The following is a 20,407-nucleotide window of genomic DNA, read 5'->3' on the forward strand; positions in this document are numbered from 1 at the left end:
ACTTTCATTGATTATCATTCGGAAGTGTTAAACTAATTAGCATAAAATATAATTGATATGACGAAAAAAATTTAATATCATTAATAAAAGAAGACTAATAGCAATTTGATTTTTTCTTGTTTTATCATTAAATAAATATAGGATGAAGAAATTAAATTATAAACAAAGAATTGTTTTTTTTTTTTTTAATATTCAGCGCCAAATATCGCGTTTAATGAACCGTTATCACCAATTTTAAAATAATTCTATGCTAATATTCTCTAGAGTTAGTGAATTTTAATGAATGAAATTTAGAAATAAAAAGCTTTTACTATTAAAAATATTTAGGAATTTTTAATTTAATTTTAATTTGTTGATGGAACCGATTAATTAATGATTAATCGAATAAATTATTTGTGATTAATTTAAGCATGTAGGAGAAGCATTGTAAAACAAAGTTATTGCAATTTATTATCTTATTTGCTTGTGTACAAATAAATATATTCCAAATGGGAGTAATGAATTAGGATTTTTTTTTAAAATTAAACATAAATTGGCTTGTTTTATAAAATACATATGTATACTATTTTTAATGAATTCTATTTAATATGACCTTAATATTTGATTTTAAATTTAAGAAACCTTTTTATATATTAACATAAATTTTTAATATAATCAGAATGATATGCAAAATTTAATACAACATTATGTAAAATTTTATTTTTAAAATATATTAAAAAATTCTTAAAATATACAAAGAATTTGAAAATAATAATTGTTATACCACATGTTTAATGATAATTACCAAATCATAAATTAAAAATATAATTTAATCATTCAATTAATTCAATTTAAATATAATAATGATTTAGGTTGAGATCAGCTGACAACACAATAAACAACGAAATGAAAAAAAAAAAAGAAAAAAAATAAATTACGCTTTAATTTAATGGAAATTTTTAAAATATTCTGATTCAATTTAAATCAGAATATTTGCTTATCTCAGTTCTGCTCATCAAAAATATACAATAGATGATAACCAGATATATATTATGTTATTTAAATATAATGAGCGGGTATTTAAAACGTTAAAGAGCTGTTATGTTAAATATATTTTAATTCTAAATCTATTATAACCTTGTTCTAATATTAAATTATGCATCAATTGTTATTTATTCTTACTTCAATAATATTCTAAAATATATTTCCAATTAAATTTACTTTAAAATTTATTTGGGTTTCTTATTAAAGCATTATTTTAGTATTTTGTTAAAATTTTAAATATTTTATTATAAAAAACTAGAACAAAACATCTATGCAAATTAACATTAAATTTTTCCAATATTCTAACTTAATAATAAACATAAACATTAAATTTCATGTCATTTATAATTTAATTTAACTAAGATCTACGTTTCTAATTAAACAAAATATAAAATGATCAATATAATATTTTAAAACAACAGGTACAATGCTATTAGAAAAAGGAATTAAGCAAACGGAATTATTTTAGTTAAAATAAAAAAATTGCTTTAATTGATAATAAATTGTTAATTTATGCAATTGTATAAATGACTTACAATATTCAAATGAAACTACATGCTTGTTTTATTAATTTATATATGCAATTATACATTAAATTAATACAATTATGACAATTATATAGTAATTTGCGGTTAAATTTTGAATTACTTTGTATGTTATGGTATATCCATGCTATATAATTAAATTCTAATAAATAAATTGTCATATCTTTAGTTATTTTTTAATATAAATTAATTGCTTTTAATTAATATTTTAAGCGGATTTAAATTAATAATAATTATTACCACAAAATTACGTTTAAAAGTAATAAAAATATTTATTATTTACATATCTACAGTTTATGTTACTGCCCTATAATTCTTCTTTTCGTATTATTTTATATATGTAAAAATAATTTAAAATAATTAAAATTTGCAATACTAGTTTTTCATTTATATTAAAGGCATTATTAATCATGTATCAAAATAATTATTAATCAATTTCTTTTTTGTTTTTAATTTATTAATAATTTTATATTCAATATTATTTTTATATTTATTATAAATTATATTTAATTTCAAATAGTAAATTAATTTTCAAAACGTGAAATTTTCTCCATTTGTCAATCGACTGAATTCCAAATTATGTATTATAGAATTTAAAAAATTTATTATGAAGTCCCAGTGCTTGTAAAATCAGACAACACATTTGTGGACATAATTATAATTAATTTTTAATGTTTATAAAACATAATGTTTAGAATTAAAATTTTTAAAAAGAATTGTTATTTGATAATTTGGTTAGAATTAATTTTCATTTTATGAATATTTTATAAAAATATTTACATACATTTACTTGTAATCAATGTGATAAATTTTATTCTTTTCAATAATTATAACTACTAGGTATATATATTACAAATCTTCTTTCTTTTGTTAAATTAAAAAATTAATATATAAAATAAATGAAAGATTTATTTGAATTCATTGATTGAGCCTCAATAAGATAAAATTCTTATTATTATAAAAATTTTTCTTTTAACAGTTCTTTATCATTTACTTTAGAGATTTTTAAAAACAGGTTATTTGTCGCGTGGTTTCTTCCTTCTTCTCGGTTAATGACTTCTAATAAATTTTAATTTTTGTACGTTCACATATGTAGTGTGTACGTGAAAAATAAGAATTCTAAATACATAATTGAAATTTGTGATTTATAATTTTGTATATTATTTACCTAATTTCTTTGATTATTAAATTGCAATATGTAATATAATATTCGACATTTAACTTACATGATGAAGTCGTGAATATATACTCGTCATTAGTATTGATATCAATACAATTATTTTATATATATTTGAATTCGGGTTTTATGACGACCTAAATTTCATTTATAGGTATAAATGACTTTGTTTGTTATTTATAAAAATTCTTGTCTTTTTATAAAAAGTAGTTCAAGACTTTTCAAAGTTGTTCAATGAAATACGCACGTCCGCATCAATATTTTTGTTTTATTCATTTTTTCATTATGCAGATGATTGTAAATAAAATTTATCACTAAAACATTTTACTTGCACTTTTGCCGTAAATAGTAACATATAAATAAAACTAATAGCCTAAAGCTATATTATTTTGGATAATGTAGACTTATTTATGCCAAACATAAAATTTATAATATTAATAATGAATAACCATTTAACTATATAATTCTTGTACTTTGAATTTATTTTTAAATATAAATATATACTGATAAATATAAATATACATAACAATTTGAATAAAAATAAAAAAATTTTGATGTCAGCTGAATCAAAGAACTAAATTATGCACGTATTCAAAAATGATTCATAAATAATGAACATTAAACTTGAAATTATATCTTAAGAGTTATAATTTTTATATTATATATTGTTATTGTAAAGTATCATTTTTATTTTATTAGAAATTTGAAAAATATTTTTTAACTACTGGTAATATTACTTGTTCCCAGTATGATTTTAGATTGTTTATATAAAAAAAATTCATAAAAAATTTTGATGTTAAAGTGCGGTATGGAAATTTATATAGCCTGTACTTACTATTTGTTTGTCGAAATCATTACTATTTCGTCTACTATTACTATTTATATTTTCAATATCACTGGATGATTCGACTGATATCACAATATTATTTGATTCTGATGATAATTCTTGACTGCTTGTCGATCTAGAACTAAAATTTGATTTTGAACTACAATCGTAATCTGATATAACTGGTTCGTTTTCAAGTGCATACTCATTTCGATTATTATCATTACTATTATTATTATCTGGTAAATCAATTTGATACATAACAGCATCACTGTTTTCATAATTATCACAATTGATTATATTATTATCATATTGGCCATATGTTTGATTTTTGATATTTTTATTTTTAACATTATTTTCTTTCAATTCCAAAAGTTTTACTTCACATGGATTATATACGTCTGATCTTAAAATATTTTTTGAATATATTGAATTTTTATTTGACGATGCCAGTTTTTTCGATGTTGATGAAACAAATTGTGGCAAATTTAGTGTTGCCTGAACAATTGTGCAAAGAACACAAATAATTCCACCAACTATTGGTATCCATAAACCTAGTGTATCAATGTGAGGTAAAATATTTAAATATAAATTAAATCGATTCCTTAATGGTTCCGGTAATTCATTCAAGGACTAATAATTTTAAAAAAAATGAAAAGAAAAAAAAAATATTATTAATTAATATTAATGAAATTATGCATTTTAGTTATTTTAGAAAGTAATTTTTAATATTTATTTTTTATTTATCGTCTTTGTATTACAAGCGTACTTACAATATCAAACCATAGCATTGGAATAGTTTGATGACTAAAACGTCCAACACGTGCCATTGAGCGAATATCACGAAAATGCATATTAATTTGAAATTTGGCTGATATTTTAAGTGGAAGTCCTGATTCCTATTTCAATTTAATATAATATGAATATATTTATTATTTTCATTTTAAGAGAAATAGGTAATATAATTTCATACCGGTTGTATTACAAAATAGGAACTATGTTTAGAGGCATCTGGTTCCATTCCATCAACATTATCTATTAATTTTGTGTCAGAATCCAAAAAATGAGGGTAGCTTAATGCAATTGGAAAACCATAATAACATGAAGAGACATCTAATAATCCTTTAGGTGGACAGTAACCTAAAAATTTAAAAATTAAATATTTAATACTTAATTATAATAATAATTATATTTAATACAAAAAATTTAAAATTTTTATAAATGACTTTTATTTTCGAAGTTTTCAAAATTCTAAAATTACCTTTTTTGCAGAAACATTTATTTCTTTCATCAACTTCACCATTATCCATAGCATTTTCTTCAAATGAATATTTATAAGCTCTGAAACCATTAACTTCAATTTCATTTGGATCACGAACCTTAATATTGTTAAAATTTAAATTATTTTTGATATTCAATTTTATTGTACTATAATTTATATTATATTAATGAAAATGAATTTTTTAACTTACCAAATATTGTGATCTACACATGCTTTTCCTAAAGAACTTTACTGTGTCATTTGCTTGCAAAAAACTTTTAAATTTTGCACCATCTGAAGCTTTTTCAATATTACTACAGTGTTCGCCGTCCCATTGTGGTAAATTTTTTGATCCCATATATGTGTCATATAAACCAGATAGGCTAGAATCTGTTTCACCTGTATAAAATGTTTCAAAATCTTCACTAAAGTCATACATCTAAAATAATACAAGAAAAAAACAATCTTTTTTAATAAATTAATAGAAAAAATCTACAATAAACACTTAAATGCAATTAAGTTGAATTTAGATTTTAAAATTTTAGGTGAACATGAACTTACCCGATCAATTAAACCAACTTTATCAAAATATATCCAATCTGATAGAAAAGTGTTTCCAATTGTTGTTAATGATGTTTCAAAACCAAACATAAATTCTCTAGCTGTCATTTTGACAATCGGTTGACTATTTGTTTGACGTATTAGTAAATTTATTGGTAATCGAAAAAGGTATGATTTATCTGCACCAACTTGTGCAATACTCTGAAAAATAATAAAAAAAAAACAAAATAATTATAAATAGTGAAAAGATAAAATTTATAATATTAAATCGATTAAAAAAAAAAATTATTCGATATTCAAAACGATTACAATAAAATTATATAACTAAATAATTCCCATTATGCAATTAATTGTTCACCCCCTTAGTTCAACAAAACCAGTTCATAACAAAATCGAACATTAATATATTCCTGTTCGCAACTTCTGATATATATATGTATGTATGGACATATATTAATTAAATTATTGAAATATATTAATTATTCACAGCTAAAGAATAAAATTGAACTTTGATTGATGCAAAATCAAATTCTCAATTGTATCAAGTTCAAACAATTAAATCAGTAGCTTATATGAAAAAACCAAAACTACATATTTGTAATTACATGTTGAATTTATATGAATAAGGTTATAATACTATTACATGATATTTATGAATTATTCAGTTAATATATTAAACTTGATTTATAAAAAAATTCAGTTTTGAATTTATAATATCAAATTGCTATGATATTTATTTAGAATATTTCTGATACTTATGCAATATCACTTTAATTGTATAGTAATATAAAGGTAATCGATTATTTAATATAAAATGGTCTATTATTTAATGTTAATTTGAACAATTAATATATGTTGTTGGTAAATTTTTAATTATCAATTTACTTTTAGCTGATTTATGTTATATCGATCATTTTTGCATCATAGCTGAACATGTAATGAACATGTAATTATAAAATATAATGTTAAATATGCTAAACAAAACGCAAGTGTTTAATACAATATAATTAAATGCATATTGCAATAAATAAATTTATGTAATAAAATATACATAATGAAGATATGTAGATAAAAATATAATATGAACACATATTGTGAAAATTACGAAACACTAGTCAACTTGTGTTAAGAACTTTCTTTATCTGACAAGGCTTTTTAGGATTATTTGACCCTATTTTAATATAATTTTGTCCAAATGACAGAAGCTTAGGATGACACTTGTATTAATGTTTTGTTTTGAATAATTTCTATATAGCAGTGTGTTTTAAATGAAGATGTTGTATAAATGTAAGTGTTGTGTTATTTATATTCTTAATTAGTTAAAATTACATTATATGTATATATATTATTATTGGGCATAATAAATTAATTGTTTTATTTTTAATATAATTATATTCCCTTTAATCTATAATTAAGTTTTTAATATAATGTTAATAGAAAAAGACAAATATAAAGATTATCAGTATTAACACCTAAGTATATGCACATATATAGTAATTATAATAGCAATTGCCCGTTAATTATGGTGTTTAAGTTAAAATTTAATATAAAATATATAATAATATACATACATATGGACACATAAACATATGTTATAAAAATTAAACAGTGCATATTGCGTATTATTCACAACGTGACCAGTTTTGAAAATACTTTTGTTTATTTTCATTTTGTAGAAGTTAGAAAGTGAAATTTCTTATAATATTTTTGTTAATTGACAATGTGAGCATAGTAAGTACATATAATTACCAAAATACCCCATCATTTTATTTAATTCAGTAAAAAATAAATTTGGAATTTTAACATCATTCTGGGAAATTTTCGGTTTAAATCGAACACGGGATTTGATTTCTTAACAACTCCGTATTACAAATTTAATTTTTAACTAAAATTTTTGATTAATTAAATTTCAATTTTTGAATTTTTAAATTTACTATACATATGTATGTATGTTTTGAAATGAAAAGTTTTTTTTTATTGTAGTTTTGATGTGTTCAGCTTTGCCGAATTATATTTAATATTAAACTTCACAAGTATAAACAAAGCATTCAATTTAAATACGTGTATGCATATAAATGCCAAAAACAATAACAAGAAACACATAATCATATTAAATAGGAAAATACAGATAAGAAATAAAATCAAAAATTAATGGTCCGGCTGGTATATGATGCTGATCAATCTGAATCATAAAGTAAGTATAAAGACTTACTCACTTAAAAGAAACACAAATATATACAGAAAATTGTGTCCCTCAAATAAACAAATGCACATAATATACAAATTTACCTTTATATTTGCGTGTGTAACAAATTACCATAAAACAAGTTACCATAAACTATAATACTTTAAAAAAAAGCACCTCTAATGAATTACACGCGTATTTCTTCTTTCTACAAACATTTTTATTCACTATACAGTGCAGAGTCTTTATGTCGAACTATTCAAAATATTGAATGTTACATAAAAAATTATTTGATTTTATGAAAATGTTCTTATTTTTTTCGAGGTATTTGCAACTGAGGAAAATATTTCATAGTAAAATTCAATATCGTAAAGATCAAAAATTTTGAAAATAAAAAATTACAAAATTAGACATAGAAATAAAAGTTTAAATGAACTCATTAATAAAAAAAATTCTCATCCTTTTAAGCATTTCAAGTCAAGTTGTCATAGATTTTGATTTTTTAAAATTTGAGTCATATATTGATTTCGGGTTATAGAAACTACACTGTATTTATATATTTATATAATGTAAGTACTCGTATTTGCATATAAACTGCTCTACCTTATTTTGGACGTTTACTTGTCTTATATGCTCATTTTTGAACTAAAACATGCATGAGAATTTATTAAGTGGTGCATAAAATGATTACGGCAATTTAATAGCAGTGTTTACAATATTTATGGTCATTGATAACATTATATTACATATGTACATATGTGTATATATAAAAATTTAATAAGTTACAAAGTGTTTATATATTAAATATTTAGGTGACAAGGTGATAAAAAGAAAAGAATAATAAAATTTTGATTAAAATTTATATTCCAATATGCATACGTCATAATTTATGATGGGAAAAATTATCAATTTTTTGTTTTTGTAATATACGTATTACTTAAAAGATGGTGTAAATTAGTTAAAAAAATTTAATGAATTTATCAATGTGTGTATTTCCGGTTTTTTTCTTTAAACTTTTTGTATAATATGTAGTGTAGAACTCAGTATAAAGTGTGAGTATTAAAATTAAGGTGAAATTTTTGACAAAAGATAACATTGAAATTTTATTTTTGTGGGAATTTCGAATTTTATTGTTTCATTTGCGCAAAATAATTGTGCGCTATGATTAAAAAATTGTTATATTCGTGTGTACATATATAATATATAAAATTTGATTTTATTGAAAACTTGAAGAACCAGAAGTTTTTACTTAAATCTTTTTTATTCTCTTTAAAAAGTAAGTAGATATGCACATATATTTATGTACATATATTTTATTATAAAATATATAATTTAGTAATTAATTCAAAATTTAAATGAAAAGCTTTTGATAATTACAACTCAAATAATAAATATGTATGTCAATCTAATTATAATCAATTTACTGTTATATAGCTAACACCTTGCAAAAATGAGATATTATAGATTTGTTAGCGCTACCCAACGGGTATTTTTTGCAATACCTGTGAAATAATTTAAATTAAGTCACCTATGTAAAAATAATTAACAAATTGTGTAAAATGTAAATGTAACTTGGAATTCATTTTTATTATACATTATGTATAATATTAATTTTGACACAACCACTGATTCGAGATGCCACTGATCGTTTTTATTAAATCAACTTCAAAAAATACATATAATTTGCTTCTAATCGGTTTTTCATAATTATGTCGTTACAAACGGTACGAATAATATTTATAAATATAACAGCTCTGATTAATTTATTGACATTTAATAATTTTCATCCACATTGTTATTATTATTTTTTTAAACACGTTTTAAATGTGTCAAATATTGAAAAAATATTTCCAAATTGCTTACTAAGAATTTTAAAATTATATTTTCTTTTTTATATTCTTGTTTCTTTTTTTGTTGTTACTTTGTTTTTAATTTAGAAAATGCAGAAAATTGATGACCTTTTTTAAAAAATAAATAATTAATACACAAAAGGGTTATAATATTCGTCTTATAATTTTTTCTATTTCATTTGTTTTTATATAAAAGTGTGCACATACACGTTAAATGTTGATAATTTCATTTAATCACGAGTAATGCAATGCTTTCTTTTTGCATTAATAAGAGCTAATTAAAACATACATATATATAAGTATGCATGTATAAAAGAGCGAAATACAAATATATATATGTATTTAAAATTATTAAATATTTTTGAAATATTTCAAGTTTCATCATAATCTTGACGGATTTTATTTAATAAATAATATATTTTTTTAAAATTCAATCTTATGCTTATCAAAAATTTTAAGTGAATAAAATGAGAAATAAAGGAAATTATGTCAAAAAATTAAGATTGTTTACTGTACCACTTGTCATTGCAATTAAATCCAACAATAAATTTCACAAAACAAAATCTTCAAGTATTTAAATTTACAAATTATGACGTTTCACGGTATTGAAATTTATTTTATTGTTTTTGTCAGAAAAATAAAAATGCTGAGATGAGAAATTTTGAACTTTAATGGAAATCTAGTAAATGTATAATGACATAATAATTATTTTATTAAAAAGTAGAAATTGAACTTTATAATAAAGTCTCAAGTTCAAGTGCGTTTTTGTTTTTTCTACCGTTTATTTTGTTTTTTTTTTTTACTTTTACATGTAATTACTACATAGTACTTCTTAAATGTTAATAGGTTAATAAATGCTATATAATATTATGACGAAAAAATATTAATCTTTATATAGATTAATTTATTTATTTATTCATTAAGTATTTGTAATATGGATGGATGTAATATTTGTGGCTCAAGTTAAAACCAGTAGAGCATATATAGTGTTAATAAAAAAATTGCAAGTAAGAATTAAAAAGAAGAATTGTAAACAACGAATTAGGTCAATATGTTAAGTTCGTGCTTTTAAAATTTTTTTAATAAAAATAATTGTTATTTAAATGTACATTCAAGGTATTAAATGAGTGCGGGAATAACACCTTTTAGGAAGGAAAATTTGAATTTGTTTATTTTTATCCTTGTTTTGAAGGTACCTACATATTTACATAGATATACATTTGAAATGAATAGGGTAATCCCTATGTTCCATTTTATTAATATAAAATATTTATAAATTGTTTAAAAATTATTACAGTGAAATCTGTACTTGTCAAGTAGATTTTTAAGATAGACATTTTTTATACTTGTAAATTAAAAATAATTAAGGCACTTGTACTTTAAATTGGACTACAAATTAAATTTTATTGACTTTAAGTAACCTTTTATTACAGTGTTATTTTTAAAATCATTATATGCAATTACAATTTGTTGTTTTACTTTTTTTTTTGAATTTTTAAACAAATTGTGTTATTTAAATGAGAAAAATGTTAGTTATATAAAATTAATACATATATGTATCTTTTTAAATTTATAAAAAATAACATGAAATTATATATGTAAAAATAAAAATATTAAAATGCTATTTTATAAAATTTTTAATTAAAAGAAACGAGACAGTCATTGCATAGTAGTTTTTTTAATTATAATTAAATGACATAACAAAAATTAATTTTTTATATAAAAATCGAGTGTGCATATAATAAAATAATGGAACAAAATCCATTAAATATAAATTAATTTTAGTTAGTTTGTAAAAAAATGTTGAATTTAAACATAATTTTTTAAAATTGTTAAGTATATGAAATTATTAAAATATGTTAATTTTATTTGTAAGTCGGAACATCCTTTGTAATTATTACATTTAATTGTAAATGATGTTAGCAAAATATACATATTGGTTTTATGAGGATACATCATAAAATTGATGTATTTTATTATAAATACTTTTGTTTCCTTTCTGGAAAACAACTTAAAAGTTGATTTATAACCAAACTTTTATCATGTTTAATATAATGGGGATTATGATACTTGTACTAGAACATTAAAAAGATTTTATAAAGCCTTCTTTTTCTTAGTATAATTAATTCTCTATCTAAAATAATAATATTATTAATTATCTTTTGTTTTTTCAGATAGGAGGAAGCATTGTTATAAATTTTTTCCATTAAAATATTTTAATTTAAAAAATAATCATTTTGAAATCATACCAATAATGCAATGTTTAACATTTGAACTGTATCATTTTCATGATTTCCTTGTGATAAATGTTCTTGCCAAACTAATGGATGTCTTGGTATAGTTGAAACAGTTCCATTATCATTAAAAACAATTTCATCATGTGACATATATTCCCTGAAAAAAAATAAATATTTTAAATTTCTCATTAATGTTAAAACACCATTTAACTTTTTGTGTTACTTAAAAGATTTAAGGTAATTTTCCGAATATATGTAAGTGAAAAATAAAATCTAAACTTACTTATATACATATGGCCCAACTTCTTCAACTTTTATTTTTTCTTTTCCAGCTAAATATTCATTTGGATTTGTAATGTTAAATAAATAAATCTTAATATATAGATCAACTGGAGGTTTCTCCCATAATGTAAATATTTCACCTCCTTCACCAAATTTTAATTTCTGTAAAAGAATTTTAATATAAGATTAAATTAAAAATTTTATTTATTCAATAATTATTTAATATAGTTAACATTAATTTCATCAATATATTAGGTATCTACTTAATTTTAAATTCTTTCAACAATTCATCTTATAAGTAATATTTTTTTCTTACCCATTTGAAAATTACATCATATGGGTGATATATACCAACTAAAATACCAGTCACAATAGCTATCAGACCACCAGCTAATAACAAAAATCCACCTAAAATAAGAACATAAAAAAAAATGAGAATTAAAAATTTATTTTAATTTAATTTATTAAAGGCTCAATAAAATATTAAAATAACGCAATTAATGGTCCACAATTGAATATAAATAAATGATTGCAGTATTTTTGAATAATTCCCAAACAATAAAGGATTCGTTGGTACAATTAGCAATATCTTTCCTTATAAATTTTCTAACTACTACAAACTAATTTTGATTTATTCCTTTCCTTTTCATAATTTCTAAAATACTGACAGTTTCTGTAATAAAAATAATTAGTCAACTACATTTTTAAATACTACATAAGAGCTACATTGTGTTTATGCATCTCCAAAATATTTATGTGTTTTATCGTAATGTCGTTATATCATTAACTCACTTTTAATTCGAGTATAGGTACTACAATAATGAAGATAAATATATCAAAATATTATCATTGTGTTGCATACCCGGAAAGCAATAATTATTTTAGTTCTAAAATTTAAATATTCAAAAAAAAAAAAAACAATTTATAACTGTATGCTGATTGCATTTCTAGAAACATCTTCAAACGCTAAATGAAAAAAAAAATAAACAAGCGGCATATTTTTTTTTAAATAATGAAAATTTAGTGCTGACAACAAATCGATAAATATTATCGAATATTAACTTTTCTTCTTCTTCTAATGCATAAATAACATTAATCCAATATGCTCATTATTATTATACACCTTTTTTTAAAATTTACATTTCAAATTTCAAATAGGTATAGGTACTTATATAAAATACAAAAAAAAACTTAATTTTAATATAGTCTCAAACACGTTTTCTGTTTCTGTTATAAATATCAGACAAACAAAAAAAAAGCATTGGAAAACTTCTCGAATGTACGAAAATTATCAAAATTGCAAAGTCATTTCTAAAATTTATCATTCATTATTAATTCATTCAAAATTTTTTTTCCAATATTATTTTTAAGAAGCTTTAAACATAAATGTACAAATCAAAATAAATAAAAAAAGTAACATGAATATTTTAATTTTAAAAAAAAATTTTGTGATTTTTTCCGATATTAGAGTATTTTTTTTTGTGACAAGTTCAAAGGCATTAAATGCAACAAGTTTTTTGACTTCGTCTGAAGGAAAACCACTGCCAAATTAACATTAAAATAAAATTAAATATTTATTCTGTTTTTTCCTAAACAAATTTTTCTATATGCATTTTTTTTATTTTTGACATTTACACATACTACATATATACATCCATATATACTAAATATTCAATCGAATTTGATATGAATCAAGTTTGTTTCTTGATCCGATAAGTATATTAGATTTTTTTTAAAAATTTAAATATAAAAAAATATGGCAAAATATACTTACTTTAAAATGCGTGAAATTTAACAGTGCATTAATAATAAAAAAAATTTTATGTAAATGAATATTTACAACAAAAAAAAAAAATAAAAATATTATTGTGATGCAGACATACGAGTATCATAACCTATTATGTATGTATAAGTATCGAATATCTATAATAGAATCGATCAAAGTATTTTTAACGATTTCATCACTTTTATGACATTTTATTAATATTCTATGATATTTTGACGTTGTAATTTAATTTTTTATTAATAACATCGAGTCATTTGCACATACATATACATACATGTTTATATAGTGTTACGGAGGCGGCAAATTTTAAAGAAAAATAGTAAAAATGTCAAAATATATTTTAGGCAAATAACATATCATTATAAACAATATAATTGTATATTGAAAAATATAATATGCACATATACACTAGTATGCACAAGTTACTTAATCTTGTGATATGAATTGTGTGTTTATAAATTTTTTAATTTATCCCTTTCGAATTTGATTGAATGTATATATGTAAGTTTTTTGTATAATATAATTTTAATACTACACTTAAAATATTTTATCATTGTAAAATAAGAAACCATGTTATAATAATAATTATTTGAGTGTTTTGTTAATATTTAGGTCGTATTCAAAAATACATTACATATTATGTATGTGCATATGCATTTTAAATTTAATTTTAATTGTAATTTATGTATAACATTTCAATATATTTTTGGTACTTTTATTTATGAATGTATGTTTAAAAAGAATACCAATACAATGTCTATGAATATAATAGGTGCAGTTAGATGTATGTATATATGTAGATGAAATTTTATAAATACATAAGAATATAACAATAAGACTTTTCAAAAATATTAAAAATATTTTATAAAATATGTACAATATTTATTGTTTGTATTTTTATGAACCTTTTATTGTAAAATATTGACAATAAATTTTTCAATTCAAATGATCAATTTCATATCATATTTTGAAATATATTTTCATACATACAAATCTATATATGTACTTACATATTACATGTATAATACTTTGATAATATTTACAAAATTTTAAAAGAATCGATTCCTAAATAATATACTTCATTTAAAACTCATTTGAGTTGATTAATAATCAATTTAGTGTTGACAACACTCTTCTGTGCACCGTTAATAATAATATTATTTAACCAATAAAATATTCAACTATGCATTTATTCTCGCATTACCGAATTTTTTAATGAAAATTAAAATTTTATACTTCTCTTTGGGTTTTTTTTTTTAAATTTTTGCATTTTACTATACATATGCACATACAATATATATGTATATATAGTAATTGAATGATGGTATGTACTTAAATATTGCGTTAATTGAAATGAAGGACGTTTAATTTAAATAGAGATTTGAACTCTTTGTTTTGACCTTTCTTATCGGTAGGTGTAATTATAACCGAAAGTGAATGATAGAAATAAATAATAAAAATGTAAAAAAATTAATTGAAATTTGGAAAAAGAAAGATAAATACGTTACTTTGTATTTATACACTTGTACGAAAATTATTGTACGAATTATTAGCAATTATAAATTGATTGTAATTGTTATTATGACACAAATAAAATAGTATGTATAAATGTAAATGTCATGATAGATTATAATACATATTAAATGGCATTGGTTATAATTTAATAGTTTTATCACACTACTTTTGCTTTGACTCTAATTACTGTCGAATTGAAATTGAAGTACTTATGCAAAATCAGAATTTTTTACATCAAAATAATATAATTAAAATTTTTGGGAGTCTAATTTTATAATACGCTCTCTTTCAAATAAAATTCTAAAAGAATTAAGTATAATAAAGTGCGTAATATTGCTGTTGTGTTAGTAAAAATAAAAATAACAGTAAAAATGATTTAATAATATGAATAACATTAAAAATGAATAAAAAATATTGTAATGGTTTTGAAAAAAAATGCTTCAATTTTCATTTTTTTTTTTTTATTTTTTGATAATAATGTGTTAATATGTAAATTTATCATATATTTTAAACAAATCATGTTTAATTTTAAGAAATTCAATCAATTTTTTAGATCTAAAAATTTTATAAATACCTAAATAGTTTCGTATGTAACAAAAACAGGTGAATTTTTTGTTTTTACAATTATTTTTTATGTGACACTACTTAGATAATTCGATTCATTTTAATATTTTTTCAAATTCTTTTGAGTTTTTTTATTTATTTTGTTTTTTTTTTTAAATGTTTAAACAATTATTAACAAGATTCCTTCACGTATTTGCGTACATTTCTCGTAAAAAAAATAAATTAAAATAAAATGAAAACAAGAACTTTGAACACATTTTATTGCATGAGTTTTTCTTTTTTTTCTTTAATATTTCCGATTTTATATATAGAAATTAATCAAATAAATCAGTAATTATAATTTATTTGATATATTAAAATTTAAAAGTAACCACCATGCTTATGTGTAAGCAATTTTTATTTATATTAACCCTCAAGTACTTTTTAAATATTTTTGTCATCAAAATCCGAATTTAATATAAAAATGAATAAATCAAGCATGCAAATGGCGTTTTGTTATCGAATTTATTATTTTTTATGTTTTGTGTATACATCTGTATAGTTGAATATTAGTGATAAACAGTGTAAGTATCTAAGTAAATTTGAAAAGAACCGTATTTTATTAAGAAAAGTTATACTCGTATACAGAAAAGAATACGTAAAAAAAAATTAACCTCAACTAGGAAATTAAACACTTTAAAATTGTCTCAATTTTATTACAACTCTGAACTCTATATATGTAATGCGGAGCCCTATATGTATATTAAAGTTCAAAAACACAATTCCATATTTAATTGTTTAGCTCCAACTCATAAAATCGCAAATTAGAATTTTACCGAGTTCATAGTCGAAACATTTGAAAATAATATTCGTTTATTACATTTACATACTTACAAAAATTTACAAAAATTAGAAAATACTTAAGAATATTTCTACCTACTGTACCAACATAAATACGCAAAATGTACCTATATACTAAATAATATTTTATAGTATATAATTAAATACCGCAATTATGTTTGACGTAATTTAATTATAATTAGAGTACAAAAGATTAATAACCATATTGTTGACTTATATTTAATATTATATACATATATATATTAAAAAAATAACCGAGTTTAATATATTAAGAATTTCCTTGTTTGTTACTATTTTGTTGCGTCAAATATCAAATGAAAGTTATTTATTTATTTGGTTTTTTTTTTTTAACTCATACTGCGATTTTAAAAATTAAATTCTCATTACTGGTTACAAATACTAAAATTATTTGATTAACTGGTCTGTTTTTGCGGTTCATTTTATGACCGTGGTAGCTATTTGGTTTTTGTTTTTGCTAAGTTTATTTAAACAGACTTCTAGACATAATATAAGGAAATCAATTAATAATCTATTGATAAATAAACTTAGGCAATTATGGCTATTGGCTATTGTAAATTTTGTATGAGTGCGTTTGTGAATGGGTGTAATACAAACAACATTTAGTAAAATGATCAGATCCGAATTTTAAAATAATGCTTTCTGTCTTTCAGTAGTTTTGTTTTTTGATTCAGTTCAGGTTTTCTGAGAGTGCGTTTTTACCGGTTTCAGGATATAAAAAAATTTATTCAAGAAAACCGAGAAATAATAAAAATGATAAGAGAAATATGTGGTTGGTTTATCTTATTGTCGTTGAAATGTGGGTAAAACCAAAATGAAATTAATAATAAGTTATCGGTGATTATGTTGATCGATATGTTTTGTTTTTCTTATGAAAAACTTTCAAATCCTAATAACCTAGTGATATTTAATTTGACTATATTAACTTCCAAATATAATTATAGAATTAAAATTTATTTTTATCACATCTTATTTAAATAAATTTTTATAATTTGTATATTGTTTATTGCTGTCAATTATGTTGCTTGTTTATCTACAGATTCTGTAGCGTATAATAGCGAGTACTGTATACGTGCTTTATGAGTGATAGTAATTAAAATATTAAATACAGTCTGCCTTAAATTTATCTGTGTGAAATAAATCTTCATGTAGTTTCTTAATTTTTCTTTAAATCTTCCAGTAAAAGTCTGTGTGTAATTTATCTTCAATATACACGCATTAACGGTATAATTAAAATTTGTTTACTATATTTTTGATAAATGAGAAAAATTCGTTTTGTTATACAAGATAAGTTTATTAATTCTCTAATTATTAAACTTATTAGTTTAATAATTAGTTTATTAATTTTTCTCGTCTGGTAATTAATTAAATTCTTAAATATGTACAGATATATATAAGAAAATCATAATTAAATAAGTATTAATTTTAAAATATTAGCTTAAATTATTTTATAATTAAACAATAAACTACGCACATACATAAGTTTTTCAAAAACTTTAGTAAGTTTAAAATTACTAATTTAAACTTAAATTAGTCATATACTTATTTTGAATTATATAGCAGTTTAAATAAAAAATTTTCCATTTAAAGACAAAAGAAACAAAAAAAATAAAAAATTTCCACAAAAAACAAACATTTTTAAAAAATACGATAAACCTTATACAAAATTGCTCTCATAAGTGGTTAAAGTTGCCTTAAATTATATAATTTGTATATTAATTTTAATACATTTACATATTTACGTAAACATATTTAAAATACAAAATTTATTTATAATACGTTCTAATTGAAGTATTGAAAAGCCGGTTAACAAAAAAAAAACTATTAATAAATTGTATTATTAATAATTATTAATATATTTTATTCATAAATAATTAATAATTATTAATACACAACATAAAATCTAAACACTTAAGTATATTTACTAATTTTAATATTGATTTGATTATTAAAATCGTAGGCAAAGAACAAAACATTTAACTTTCAAACAAAAAAAAATTTTTTTCAATCAAACATAATCTGGTATTTCCGTTCCTTTATAATTATCAATCGAACAAAATTTATGTTTACGATATTGTGTTGTATTAGCACAACACGGTGAAAAACAAAAAGAAAATAAAAGTGAAAATAAATACGATATGAAAAATGACAAGAAGAAAATATGTATAAGTAAATGATAATTTTCTTTTAGAATTTTTAGATGATCATTCTGCGATCACCATGCTATCAACGTGCTTGTATAATTAGTAGATTTTTTATTAATTAATTTTTATTATAAATTCATATAGTAAGCATATTTAAGTGCGTTTAGAGAATGCTACCGTATTCTATCTATGTACGATTTTATATATTTTAGCTAGTATAATATTAGAAATAAAAAATTGAAAAATAATCAAGAGTGACATGTAATCGAAATTTAGTACGATTTTATTGCAAATCACTCTTTTTAATTTTTTGTATATGTATGTACATGTAGGTACTCAAATTCATTATTGATATTATGACAACTATTGTGAATAGATTTAGTAATAAACATTGATTTGTCATTGCTTTTAAATTGCATAGATGTAATTTTTTGTCACCAAGTTTTCTCAGGAAGAGAACATTTACATAAATATATTTAATTAATTTTACATGAAACTACTAAAATTAATATTACAATTTAGATTTGTTGTTATTATTCGCATTTTTAAAATATAACTTCCGCCTAACTATATCTGACATAATTAATGTTACTCGTAAGTTGAGAATTTGCAATATTGAGTACTTAATGAAAGTCCAAATAGAAAAATGTAAGAAAAAATTCTCAATTAAAAAAAAAATTTAAAAAATTTTAAATAAAATAAATAAATTTAATATGAAGCTGGATTTCATATTATGAAATAGTTAACAACAGCATTATACGTATTTCACAATGATATTTACTGTTATAACACAATAGAAATTTTCTTTTAAAAATTGACAAATAAATATGTATGTATATACTTATGTATGCAATATTGAAATGAAGAGGTGTGAAAAAAATTTGATAATTTGTAATTTTGAAACAAAAACTTGGATAACATATTGAAAAAACAAAAAAAAAAAATTTATGATTTGAGGAAATAACTTTTAAATAGTAAATGTCAACAAAGTTCAAATTAACAAACAAAAATTAGTGTAAATTTTATACGTAATTTAATGTCTAAACAAAAATAAGAGAGAATTTGGCAATTTAAAAAAGCCTTTTAATTATTATTTTTACATTTTGAGGCGGAAGATCATTGAATTTGTTGTATATGTGGTGTTAATAAAAAACAAAAGTTAATTAATTTGCAAAAATTTTTGCGCAAATAATTTTGATGTTTATGTTTTATTGACATATGAACATCATGCGTAAAACAATTAAAATACACGGAAACACTATCATCTAATATCATGTATAATAACCTGAGGCGATTAAATTCATTTTAATGCTGATGAGTAATTAAAATTTTATTAAATCATTATTATTTGCGCGTAATTATTGTAAATTTAAATATGTAATATAATAGAGAACATCTACTAATTAATATTAAAAATTGTGTTTTGTTTTTTAATTCCTTAATTTGTTATTGAAATAAGTATTGTATAATTGAAATATTTAATTAATTATAAAGAACAAAATTTTGTAATTTATATTAGATAATAATGAATTTATTGAAATTCATTTTTATGTATACAAATATGTATTGGTAGCTATAAATATTGTTTATAAA

General features: G+C 20.8%; 1 protein-coding gene across 1 annotated transcript in view; it reads right to left on the reverse strand.

Annotated features, from left to right (window-relative positions):
* Positions 1-20,407, reverse strand: part of LOC129615449 (scavenger receptor class B member 1) — a 39,880-nt gene that overhangs the window by 2,454 nt on the left and 17,019 nt on the right. Inside the window, exons 2-10 of the mRNA XM_055530670.1 lie at positions 12,264-12,355; positions 11,949-12,109; positions 11,678-11,822; positions 5,394-5,594; positions 5,044-5,271; positions 4,833-4,950; positions 4,545-4,711; positions 4,345-4,470; positions 3,581-4,204 (exon numbers count right to left, since the gene is read on the reverse strand). Of these exons, the coding sequence (XP_055386645.1) occupies positions 3,581-4,204; positions 4,345-4,470; positions 4,545-4,711; positions 4,833-4,950; positions 5,044-5,271; positions 5,394-5,594; positions 11,678-11,822; positions 11,949-12,109; positions 12,264-12,355 (1,862 nt within the window). The remainder of the gene's footprint in view (positions 1-3,580; positions 4,205-4,344; positions 4,471-4,544; positions 4,712-4,832; positions 4,951-5,043; positions 5,272-5,393; positions 5,595-11,677; positions 11,823-11,948; positions 12,110-12,263; positions 12,356-20,407) is intronic.

Source organism: Condylostylus longicornis, unplaced genomic scaffold (genome assembly GCF_029603195.1).
Source record: "Condylostylus longicornis isolate FDR11 unplaced genomic scaffold, ASM2960319v2 ptg000005l, whole genome shotgun sequence".
Lineage (NCBI taxonomy): Eukaryota > Metazoa > Arthropoda > Insecta > Diptera > Dolichopodidae > Condylostylus > Condylostylus longicornis.